At 41.9% G+C, this 12149-nt stretch overlaps 1 protein-coding gene across 1 annotated transcript in view; it reads left to right on the forward strand.

Moving 5' to 3' along the window:
- The window catches only part of VPS39 (VPS39 subunit of HOPS complex), a 46789-nt gene that overhangs the window by 2808 nt on the left and 31832 nt on the right, over positions 1 to 12149 (forward strand). The window contains exon 2 of the mRNA XM_055436129.2: positions 5015 to 5080. Within this exon, the coding sequence (XP_055292104.1) occupies positions 5015 to 5080 (66 nt within the window). The remainder of the gene's footprint in view (positions 1 to 5014; positions 5081 to 12149) is intronic.

The following is a 12149-nucleotide window of genomic DNA, read 5'->3' on the forward strand; positions in this document are numbered from 1 at the left end:
GTTCCAAAGTCCTTAACATGACTGGCAACACCTGTCATGATCAGGCCTCTGGTTATGTTCCTTGTTTTTCCCTATGGCCTTATCCCTTGCTTCTCTCTGCTACTAGTTACATGGTCGTTCTTGTTCCATGAACACACAGAGCATGTAACTATCTCAGGGCCTTTGCACTTGCTGTTTCCTCTGCCTGGCAGTCTCTTGTCCTAGATATATGGCTCATTCCTCATTTTGTTTGCTGAAATATCACATAAATCAGCAAGACCTTCCCGAGCTATTCTGTATAGAAGAAAATGCCACGTCCACCAATGTGCTGCTCTTGCACTCAGCTTTATCTTCTTGTCATAGAAGCCTCTTACTGCTATTTTATATGTTATTATTGTCTCTGTCATTCCATATTAGAGTATAAGTTCCTTCAGAGTGGCAACTTTGTTTGTACATAGGTTTGTTTATTGGGCCTAGAACAGTTCCTGACTCATAATGGATACTTATTAAATATTTGTTTAATTGACTAATAGTAAGGGCTTCCATTGTTGAGTACTTAGATGTAGTAAGCATTCCTGCAATAATAGCAACTCCATTTTCCAGAGGAAGAACCTGAAAATTTAAGTAGTTTTTCCAAGGTAAATCCAGTAAATCATATCTGATTCTAGAGCTTGGTTCTCAAACTTTAATGTATATTCAGAGCCTATAAAAAAATGTAGGTGTGTGTGTGTATATCTGTATGTGTGTATACCCCATCATTTTTATTTGTTTTCCAAAGAAACAATGGAAAAATAAATCAAGAATGATTAAAATGGTTACTTACAGCAGAAGGAAGAGAACAAGGTGAAATGGACAGGATGGACTTCTCATAGTTTTAGCTTTGGGATTAGGTAAATGTCTCATATAATGAAAAAATTTTAAATGCAAATTTCAGGGCACCACTGCAGAATCACCACATCAGAATCTCTGGGAGCTGGGCTCAGGAATGGGCATTTTTAATAAGTCCAAGTGATTCTGACACAGCTAATCAGGGGCTGATGCCTTGAGAAACACTGTTCTTTGTCCTGTGACTCAAAGAAAGGAAGTGACCACTACCGTGTTCATCTCTGTACTCCCTGCCATGTTCAGCAGTGGGGGTCTATCACATGCATTTGGACTGAGCTGTGCTGTTGGATGAAGCTTCACTAGGGTAATTGTGAGCTAGAGGGCTCCACCTTCCTTCCCAGGAGGAATCTGTGTGATCTTGTGGCTCAGGATTAGGCCATTGGGAGTTTTCTAGGGCTGACTCTCCTTTGTTTTTACCTGTGTTAGCCGTTTGTGTAGCGTGTTCCACTTTCTGATGTGCAGTGTCGAGTCCCAGAAGAGACTGTGTACCTACCCCATGCTCTGCCTGCTCTGCAGGCTTTTCATTTTCAGTGTCTTGCATGTATGGCTATGTTGTCTGGTGACATAGAGCGTGCATGGGTTGGTTCTCTGGCCACCTGAGCCTGGGTTGGTCCTCCGGCCTGGGTTGGTTCTCTGGCCACCTGAACCCCCGTTGACTTCTGTAACCGAATCAGGCCTCGTCAGAGCTCTATGCCATTGTTATGTCTGAATGATGCACTCTTTTTCCTTGACTTTGAGTATTAGAAATGAATATGTGTGTGGTGCTTTTACTAGTTAAAGCTGTTTCAATACATTGCATGTGTGATAAGTGCATTTTCGTCAGCATCTCCAGAGGAATAATCGAGAAGGGTCAAATTTTCAATTAAAATTTTTTTAAGAAGTTTTTTCTTTTGATATTAATATTTATTTATTTTATCTGGCTGCATTGGGTCTTAGTTGCTGCGTGTGGGATTCCCGTTGCAGCTCTCAGGCTCCAAGGCATGTGGGGTCCTAGTTCCTCATCCAGGGATCAAACCCTTGTCCTCTGCCTTGCAAAGCAGATTCTTAACCACTGGACCACCAAGGAAGTCCCTCAATTAAATTTTTTTTAAATTTTCAATAAATTTATTTGCTTCCATTTTATCACCAGTAGAGTAGACATCTGATAGAAATGTCAATTGGCAAATAAACATTTCAATAAAAATGGAAAGCACACCCTTGAAAGTCATGCTTAGGAGTTTGGCTCCATATTTTGGTAGTCCAGCTTCATGAGGAATTTTTAAACCCCAGCCTGACAGCATTGGAGATGTGCTTTAAGGTAACAGATGGCAAACAAGGAAGGACACATAGTGTGAGACCAGCTGAGGGATCCCCGGGGACTCTGGGAGAGGCTGTGGCCAGGTACCTTGTAGAGGTAAAGTTGATAGGCCTTGCAGACCTGGGTAGTTGATGAACCTGTTGAAAGAGGTAAAGAAAAACAGGAACTGGCAGGTATTTGGGGGTCACAGTGGAGAGGATGGGGAAGATGGTCAACATTATGTTGGTCTTTTTGCTGTAGGTTTTTATGTGTAAGTGAATTTTTTAAAAATTTTGTTTTATTTGTACTTGAAATATTAGTGGGTGTCCTGAAAATCACCTTTAATATTATCAATTGCTCAGTACAGTGATATCTATTAATATAAGTAAAGTTCTCAATATATTTTTCAAAGCAAGCCTTGAGAACTGCATTCTTTTTTTCCCCCGTGTTCTGCTCTGACATAAATCACAAGTGTTCCACTGGAGCTAGTGTCATTTCTTGTTTCCACTTAGGTCATTGAGAGCACACTGTCTTACTTTCTGTGTCCTGCCTTTACTTTAAAACCTAAAAGAGTACAGAGTCATTATCTTTTTCTGGAAGACTAAGGACATCAACCTGGAGAAATATTTCTGGTGTGGCTCCAGACCTGTTTTACAAACATAACCATACCTTTCAGATAGCCTGTGGCTAACACCCATTGTTTTGAGATGAGATGCCTTAATAAGTGCATCATAATATGTGCTTCATATCAGGGCTTCCCTGATAGCTCAGTTGGTAAAAAAATCCACCTGTAATGCAGGAGACCCTGGTTCGATTCCTGGGTTGGGAATATCCCCTGGAGAAGGGATAGGCTACCCACTCCAGTGTTCTTGGACTTGCCTTGTGGCTCAGCTGGTAAAGAATCTGCCTGCAATGTGGGAGACCTGGGTTCGATCCCTGGGTGGGGAAGATCCCCTGGAGGGGGGAAAGGCTACCCATTCCAGTATTCTGGCCTGGAAAATTCCATGGACAGTCCATGGGGTCGCAAAGAGTTGGACATGACTGAGTGACTTTCACTTTCAGCATGTGGCTAAGGGTAAGACAAATTGGGGTTGGGATCCTGTCTCTACTACACATGTCTTACTAAATGTGTGACTCTGGGCAAGTTACTTATTCCCTAGGCCTCAACTTCCTCATCTATAAAAGAGAGATTTAAGTTAAAGACATACTGGAACTTCCCTGGCGGTCCAGTGGTTAAGACTCCATGCTTCTACTGCAGGGGGCATGGGTTCAATCCCTGATTGGGGAACTAAGAACCCACATGTGGTATGGCCAAAAGTTCTTTTAAAAAAGAAAAAGGCATACTTCAAAGGATAGTTGTTATAGCATGTGATGAGTGCTTAGCATTTCCAGGAATACAATGCATCCTCAGTAAAGTTTGTCTATGTCATTATCCAATATTTTGTTTTACAAAGGATCTAGAAGTTTATGAAGGGAATGAGTGACCTTTATGTTACAACATCAAAAAGCCAAGGAAATATCTGTACATGCTTAATTTAGCTTAATTATTTAATATAAATCTATCAGGGTAATTATTTAAGTCCTTTCAGAACCTTTTGACTTTAAGCCAAGACCAGTGTCTCCCAAAACGCTATCTCTAGACAAACATTATAAGCGTTGCCTGGGGACTTATTAGAAATGCAGATTCCCAGGCCCACTGCCAGACCTATTGAATCAGAAACTGAGGACAAGGCCTACTAATCTATTTTAATAAATTCTCAAATAATTCTGATGTACATCAAAATTTAAGAACCAGTAACCAAGACCATCTTTTTTTTTGTTAAGTAAGAGCTTTATTGAGATATAATTCATATACCATACAACTCACCCATTTAAAGTGTACAATTCGGTGGTTGTCAGTACATTCACAGAGTTGTGCAGATACCACCACAGCCAGTTTCAAAACATTTTCATAACCCTGAAAAGAAATTCCATTTCTTTTTCCCCAAGCCCAGTAGCCCCATTCTCCTTAAGCCCACCAGCTCTAGGCAACCACTAATCTTACTGTCTCTAGATTTGCCTATCCTGGACATTTCATGTAATATAATAGAATCATGCAATATGTAGCCTTTTTTGTCTGGCTTCTTTCATTTAGTATAATATTGTCAGATTCATCTGCATTGTAGCATATGTCACCACTTCATTTCTTTTAATGACTGGAATATTCCATTGAATGGATATGCCACATTTTGTTTATCCACCTATCCGTTGGTGGATACTTAGGTTGCTTCCACGTTTTGGCTATTGTGAATAACACTGCTATGAACATGTACGTACAGTTTTTTGTGGGAACATATGTTTTCATTTCTGTTATGTGTATACCCATGGGTTTTGGAATTGTTGGGTCATACAGTAACTCTGTGTTTAGTCTTTTATGAAATTGTGGATTGTTTTTCATAGGACTGCAATTTTATTTTCCTGAGAACAATGTATGAGCATTCTAGTTTCTTCACATCTTTGTCACACTTGATACTGTCTGTTAGACCATCTTTTGAGATAGACCTGTAAGCTTCATGTGCTGTGACACAGGGAAACATACCTAGTCTTATGTTTATGCTACCCATTTTATGATTTTATAAACTTCTATGATATTTTTGTTCAGTTTCATTTTGAAACAATGAAGCTGGGGGCATTTTTCATTCTCTGATATGTCTCGCCTCGTTCAATAAATATTGTTTTCAGTTATTTGATTCTCAAACATTTCTTGAGTATAAACATTTCTTAGTTTTGCAGGACACATATTATCAAAGCCAACTAATTTTCTCAGCCCTTTGATTTCTGATTATAAGCCCCAACTAAAGAAACAGAGTCTTACTAAGCTCTTTTCTTTTTCAGAGGAATGGCTGCTTGTTGGAACAAAACAAGGTCATCTTCTTCTCTATAGGATTCGGAAAGACGTTGGTAAGTGGCAACTTTTCAGAACCAAGTAAGAAGTGGCTTAATACTCAAGTTAAAAAAATTGGCAGTCATCTGGTATACAGGTGTGAGATCAGTGATTACTGGACCATTAAAAAGGTGAGTGGGGGTTGGTGGTAGCACAGTGGAAGAGCGGGGAGTAGGGAGAAACTTGTGAGACTCTCAAGGGTTTTCTCTTTTTTTCAGACAATGTTCCCTTATCACCTTCTGGGAGGTGGGCTGGATGTGTTTTCCCTTTTCACTTCTTGGAGACTCGGGCCAGAAATAAGAAATGTTGCAGGAATAAAATTCTTGTGTAAATGGTGTGATAGAAGGGGAAGAAAAGTTAGGAGCTATTGATTTTAAAGATCGTGTTAAACTTCTGTGGGGTGGGCTAGGGCAGAGAGGGCCTGGGTTTGAGTCAGGCTTTACTTCTTCGACATGTGACTCTGAGTAGGTCCTTTCCAGTGTCAGTTGCCTCTTCTATAAACTGTCTCACAAAATTGTTGGGGTCAGATGCAAGGACTTGGAAAACTAAAACTTTAATAGAATATTTCTGTCAGTAAAAATGTAGAAAGTCAAAGTCGCTCAGTCGTGTCCAACTCTTTGCGACCCCATGGACTATACAGTCCATGGAATTCTCCAGGCCAGAATACTGGAGTGGGTAGCCTTTCCCTTCTCCAGGGGATCTTCCCAACCCAGGGATTGAACCCATGTCTCCCACATTGCAGGCAGATTCTTTACCAGCTGAGCCACAAGGGAAGCCCAAGAATACTGGAGTGGGTAGCCTGTCCCTCTCCAGGGGATCTTCCCGACCCAGGAATCGAACCAGGGTCTCCCGCATTGCAGGCGGATTCTTTACCAACTGAGCTCTCAGGGAAGCCTCTAAAAGTATTTGAAGTTTATTCTGTTAGAGTGCCCTCTAGTGGGGAAAAAGTACCTCACTCCCTTTTCCTAATTTTATTTCTGTTCTCTTTGTAGGAAATTGATGTGTTTGTATATTATACCCTGGAGTTACATACTATAGGAACAAGCGGTTAATGCCAGAGTAGGTTGAACCATATAAAACTGTCATTATTTGGCTATATTAGAAAAAACAGAATTTCATGGCTTTCAACCTGGTATATAACTTTCCATAGTAAATAGCTTACTGTAAGAGTGGAAATAGAGCATTCTCTTTGGAGCTTCTGACAAGGGTAACATATTGGGAAAAAAGAGCATCTTACCGGGTGTAAGGGAGGAAAGAATTCTTTTTCACTCTTTCCCATCTTAGGTTGACTGGATGAGGAGCTGTAAATCAGAGAAGCACCAAGACAAAGGAAGAGGACTTTGAGTTTCTAGAGCGGCAAATTATGGGAAGGCAAATATATGGGGAGACTAGCTGGAGATGAATTTGTTGTGTAGATTGCTCTGGTGTAGTCTCTGGGCTGATAAGGGTCTAGAGTTGTCTCTAAATTAATTAAATGTTGTCCTTGGTAGAGAGGGGAGAGAAGGTACCTTTGTAAATTTATGTCTTGCCCTTTGGCAGATGGGGGAGGGTAGAGAGCTTTTCTTGTATCTCCTGCTCCTCAGTTACCTTCAGCTCAAAATAATCTTTGTGTCAGAGAAGCATATGTGAGGGTGGTGTATTCTGCTTCGCTTCACTGGTGTAATAGGGAAGGAGGATGGTACCTAGTCAAGTTCATGGTGGGGTAGGAAAGGAAACCAGAAGATCAAAATAGGCTGTACAGTAAGTCCTCTACACGTGAATGAGTTCTATTCCGAGAGCATGTTCCTAAGTCCTATTTGTTTGTAAAACCAGCAAAGTTAGCCTGGGTACCCAACTGACACAATCGAAGGGCAGAGACTGCAATTTCAGTCACACCTAACGTTGATGGAACGCATGTTTGCATCTTTGAAAGTTCGCAACTTGAATGTTTGTGTGTAGGAGACTTACTGTATTTCATTTCTAAGTTTTTCAACTTTAAATCAGTAGTCTGCCAACTTGTTCCCCAAAAGGACTAAATGCTACCCCAAAACTGAGTTCGCCTCTTGGTGGGTGTTGAGCAAAAAGACACAAGCAAGAAAGAGTGGAAGAAGGAAGGATTTATTACTTGTTGCGACTAAGGAGAACACTGGAGATCTTTCCCAAAGCAGCGTGTCCCCAAACAGCAAAATTGGGAAAGTTTTTAAATTAAGAGACTTGGGAAGTTGAGAGTTGAAGCTTTAGTTGAATGAAGTCAAGAGGGTCTGAAAAGATCAACATCATTATCCCTTCGGGGACAGGGGTGGGGTGGGTGGGGGGGCTTGGGGAGGGGACAGGTGTTAAATTCTGAAAAATCTCAACCACTGAAACAGAACTAGGAGTCTTGATACTTGATTTGTTATCTTTGCTGTTGTGACTTCTTTTGTTCCCTTAAGATCATTATTACTGAGACCTGGTGGGGACAAGCACTGTGGTCAGGTTTAGATTACAGAATGGCTTCAGTTCAGTTCAGTTCAGTCGCTCAGTCGTGTCTGACTATTTGCAACCCCATGAATCACAGCACGCCAGGCCTCCCTGTCCATCACCAACTCCCGGAGTTCACTCAAACTCATGTCCATCAAGTCAGTGATGCCATCCAGCCATCTCATTCTCTGCCGTCCCTGTCTCCTCCCACCCCCAATCCCTCCCAGCATCAGACTCTTCTCCAGTGAGTTACTCGTCGCATGAGGTGGCCAAAGTATTGGAGTTTCAGCTTAGGGGAAGAAAAATGGCTTCTTTTATGTCAAGAAAACCATGACTGATTCTCTTTCTCTGGGGAGCCCCTATCTTATCTACTTACGGAAACAGTAAATATTTGGAGCTTTTCAGGTCATAAGGTCTCTGTCATGATTATTCTGCTACTGTAGCAAAAGAGCATGGATGTGGCCCACAAAGCTTTATTTATAGAAACATGTGGAGGACTGGGTTTGACCCCCAAACTTTGTTGCCCTTGCTTTAAATTTTTCAAAACCAGAATATTTGTATTCTGTGATATCAACCCAGTCTATAATTTAAAAATTAAACCTGCCTTTGATTTTATTCAACATTAAGCAACTCTGTTTTGACCCTTTACTGTGGCCTCAGGTGATGTACAAGGCAGGGAGATAAGAAAACCTAATATTCTTATCCCAAAAGATAATCACTTCTTGTACTATCAAATACTGAATACTCTGATAAAGTAACTTGTTTAATATATCATTTCTGTATAAGTGATGAGGAATTGAAAACTGAACTCTGAACTCTAAAAGTAAACTTTTCAACATAGTGTAGGCTCAAACTGGTAATGTTCATATTAATCTGACTTGGAATCCTGGTGGTGATTGTTCCTTCCCCAATTCATCGTGTAACCCTTGACAGGTTAGTTACTTTTCCTCAGTTTCCCCGCAGGTCACTGGGATAGCAGTATTAACTTACCTAGACAGGAAATCAAACTCTAATTAGAAGCCTCACTTCTCCAAATACACTTAGGGAACAGTTCAGTTCTAAGCCACTTCTGTTTATCAGCCAGAAACAGACCTGGGCCTGTTTGAGTCGCCGTGGAACTGAGTTTCTACATTTGTGATATTCCAAACTGAAACCACTAGGTGGCATTTTTTGGGAGTTCTGGTCCTTCATGTCTCGGCACAGAAAGAGTTCAGTGAGAAGCACAGTGATAGATAGGAAGTGATTTATCAGAATAGGACCCGGTGAGACTTACAGGCAGGTGGGCAAGAGGGTGCTCTACCTCGAGAACTTGGTGGGCTACAGTTTTATAATCAGGAAAAGTGGGGCGAGGGGAAGAAACCGGCTTCTTCCTCATTCTTGAGATGTCACACTTCCGTCATCACTTCTTCCTCCACGCCAGGTGGGGGAGTTTTCTTGTCCTACATGGTCAAACTGGGACCATCATGGCGCAATAGAAGTGAACAAAATAAGCAATAATGTGTGCTGAAAATGGTAAATTATCTGAGGTTTCAATATAATGTCACTTTTTCCTCATATTTTTGTTTTTAGTGTGTGCAGAGGAGTGTGACCTAGGAATCATTAATTCATTGACCTCACTGGGCAGGATATGCGTCTCATGCGCCATTGTTTGGAGGCATGTCTCATGCTTCTCTTGGGTGATTTTGTGGTTCCCAGGTGGTGCTAGTGGTAAAAAACCTGCCTGCAGATGCAGGAGACATAAGAGACCAGGGTTCTATCCCTGGGTCAGGAAGATCCCCTGGAGGAGGACATTGCAACCCCTTCCAGTATTCTTGCCTGGAAAAGCCCTTGGACAGAGGAGCCTGGCAGACTACAGTCATGGGATTGCAAAGAGTTGGACATGACTGAGGCGGCTTAACACACATGTGCTTAAGCAAACCTGCTCTCTTGTGTGGTCATTGATTTACATGGGGGTCTCCCATACTTTTTTCTTTACTGACAATCCCCTACTGGCGTTAACTATTGAATTACCTAGTTTGTCCCTTTACTCTCTCCCAATCAAAACCTTGATAAGTTTTTGACTATCTTTCTGAGGAAAGGGACAGAGTGGGTAATAAGATTTCCTGGAAAGACTGGGACGAACTGGACTCCAATCTGACCTGAGCTGCCTCTTGCCTTTGAGTTCACAAACATCTCTCGGCTTCAGTCTACTCAGAAACTTCAGTCTGCTGGTATCTTAAACAGAGGCTTTAGATTACTTCTCATCTAAGGTCTTAACAATTTTATGTTTACTTCAGTGATACTTCACCCTAGAGCACTAGTTTGCAAAGTTTGGTCTTGGGGAGGAAAAATGTTACATGCCATATCAGTGAACAAAGGATGTGTGACCCTCAAGCCATCAGCCACTGGAGCCTCAAACTGTGCACCCTAAGGGGATTCAGAAGGGAGAAAAACAGTATATGTGTTTGCGTGCTCTATCTCTTCAGTCGTGTCGTTTCTGATTCTTTGCAACCCCGTGGACTGTAGCCTGCCAGGCTCCTCTGTCTATGGGATTCTCCAGGCAAGAGTACTGGAGTGGGTTGCCATGCCCTTCTCCAGGGGATCTTCCCAATCCAGGGATTGAACCCATGTCTCTTATGTCTCCTGCATTGGCAGGTAAGTTCTTTACCACTAGCACCACTTGGGAAGCCTGAAAAACAGTATCCTGGCCCTAAATGGTTAAGGTGTGTATCAGAGGAATGATGTCAGTGAGTCCAGACTCTTGTATCTTCCCATACAAAGAAAAGCACTAAACTTGAGAAGTTTGGTTTTCTTAAATAGCAGTTATCTTTTGATGTTTGACCACCTGGTTTGGTTTTGTTTTTGGTCTGAACTCCTATATATCCTGGCTCTTCCTGAGGTCTTCAGCAAGTCTACAGAATAAAACATAATTCTCAATTTTTAGGTTGTCCTTTTTCTTCAGTCGACAGTTTCTAGACCCCAGGAGGTTTCCCACAATCCTTTCAGAGGATCCACAACGTCAAAACTTAAGTTCACACTGTAACACTAAAACATTACCATTTTTTCATTGACATTTATTGACATTTACACTGATGGTCTAAAAGTAGTGGCAGCTAAAACTGCTGCCTCTTAAAACAAGTTCATGACAGTGTGTCAAAAAAAAACTTTGGCATCACACTGACCTAGCAGTTGTATTTTTTCCCAGTGTATGCTCACAGTGTTTTCTTTCTTGTGCCAGTTTCACCTGGTGACTCAGACGGTTAAGAATCCGCCTGCAATGTGGGAGACCTGGGTTTGATCCCTGGGTTGGGAAGATCCCCTGGAGGGCATGGCAACCACTCCAGTATTCTTGCCTGGAGAATCCCCATGAACAGAGGAGCCTGGCAGGCTGCAGTCCATGGGGTTGCAAAGAGTCGAACGTGACTGAGCAACTAAGCATACATGTTCTTTGTGGGGCAGTAAAAAGTATTCAGTTCAGTCGCTCAGTCATGTCCGACTCTTTGCGACCCCATGAATCACAGCACGCCAGGCCTCCCTGTCCATCACCAGCTCCTGGAGTTCACCCAAACTCATGTCCATCGAGTCGGCGATGCCATCCAGCCATCTCATTCTCTGACGTCCCCTTCTCCTCCTGCCCCAGCATCAGAGTCTTTTCCAGTGAGTCAACTCATCGCATGAGGTGGCCATCTTGACCCTTGAGAACACCTCTTCAATAATCTCTGTGGTATAATGGGAAGTACACATAAAGCACTTCTGTTGTGTGCAAGGTATGCAGCCCAGTGACCCTCTCAGGGGAAAGTTCTTATGTGATTGTTGGGAGTAATGAAGGGTGTTCATTGGAAGGACTGATGCTAAAGCTGAAACTGCAATACTTTGGCCACCTCATGCGAAGAGTTGACTCACTGGAAAAGAGTCTGATGCTGGGAGGGATTGGGGGCGGGAGGAGAAGGGGACGACAGAGAATGAGATGGCTGGATGGCATCACCGACTCGATGGACATGAGTTTGAGTGAACTCCGAGAGTTGGTGATAGACAGGGAGGCCTGGCGTGCTGTGATTCATGGGGTCTCAAAGAGTCGGACATGACTGAGCGACTGAACTGAACTGAGCTGAGCTGATCATTTATTTAATGGAGCATCATTTCTGTTTGAGAAAATGTCTAACAGATAGGTTGTGGTTTTTTAGAGCATTTGGGTGTTTGGTAGATGTTTTCTCAAAAATGAACAGTCTCTCGCTTCACAGAAAACAACTGGCAGCAGTGTTACTGATGATTAAGTTAGAGCTTTCAAGAGAAAATCAGAATTGTGGAAAAATTGTATCCAACCCCATGAACTTGACAGCTTCTCAGTACTGAAAGCTTTTTCTGATGAGACTGGGGTGATAATGAGCGTGATTTTTTTTTTTTCTCAATTCTATAACAAAATGTGTCAACATTTGGAAAATCTGCATAACTATGTGAACCAATATTTTCTAAACAAATCATGAATGAAAGAGCCATTCAAAATGTAAGATACACCAATGGACTTTAACAGAAAAGTTCATTACTAGGTTTCAGATTCCAGATTGCAAGAAACTCCATTTGTCAAGTTTTGGTCTAGCGTCAAAGATCCACAGTTATCTGAAAAAGCTATTAAAAAGCTATTCCTCCCTTTTTCAACTACATGTCCAC

The sequence above is a fragment of the Moschus berezovskii genome, chromosome 9 (genome assembly GCF_049115385.1).
Source record: "Moschus berezovskii isolate FMDL1 chromosome 9, NW_MosBer_1.0, whole genome shotgun sequence".
NCBI classification, from domain to species: domain Eukaryota; kingdom Metazoa; phylum Chordata; class Mammalia; order Artiodactyla; family Moschidae; genus Moschus; species Moschus berezovskii.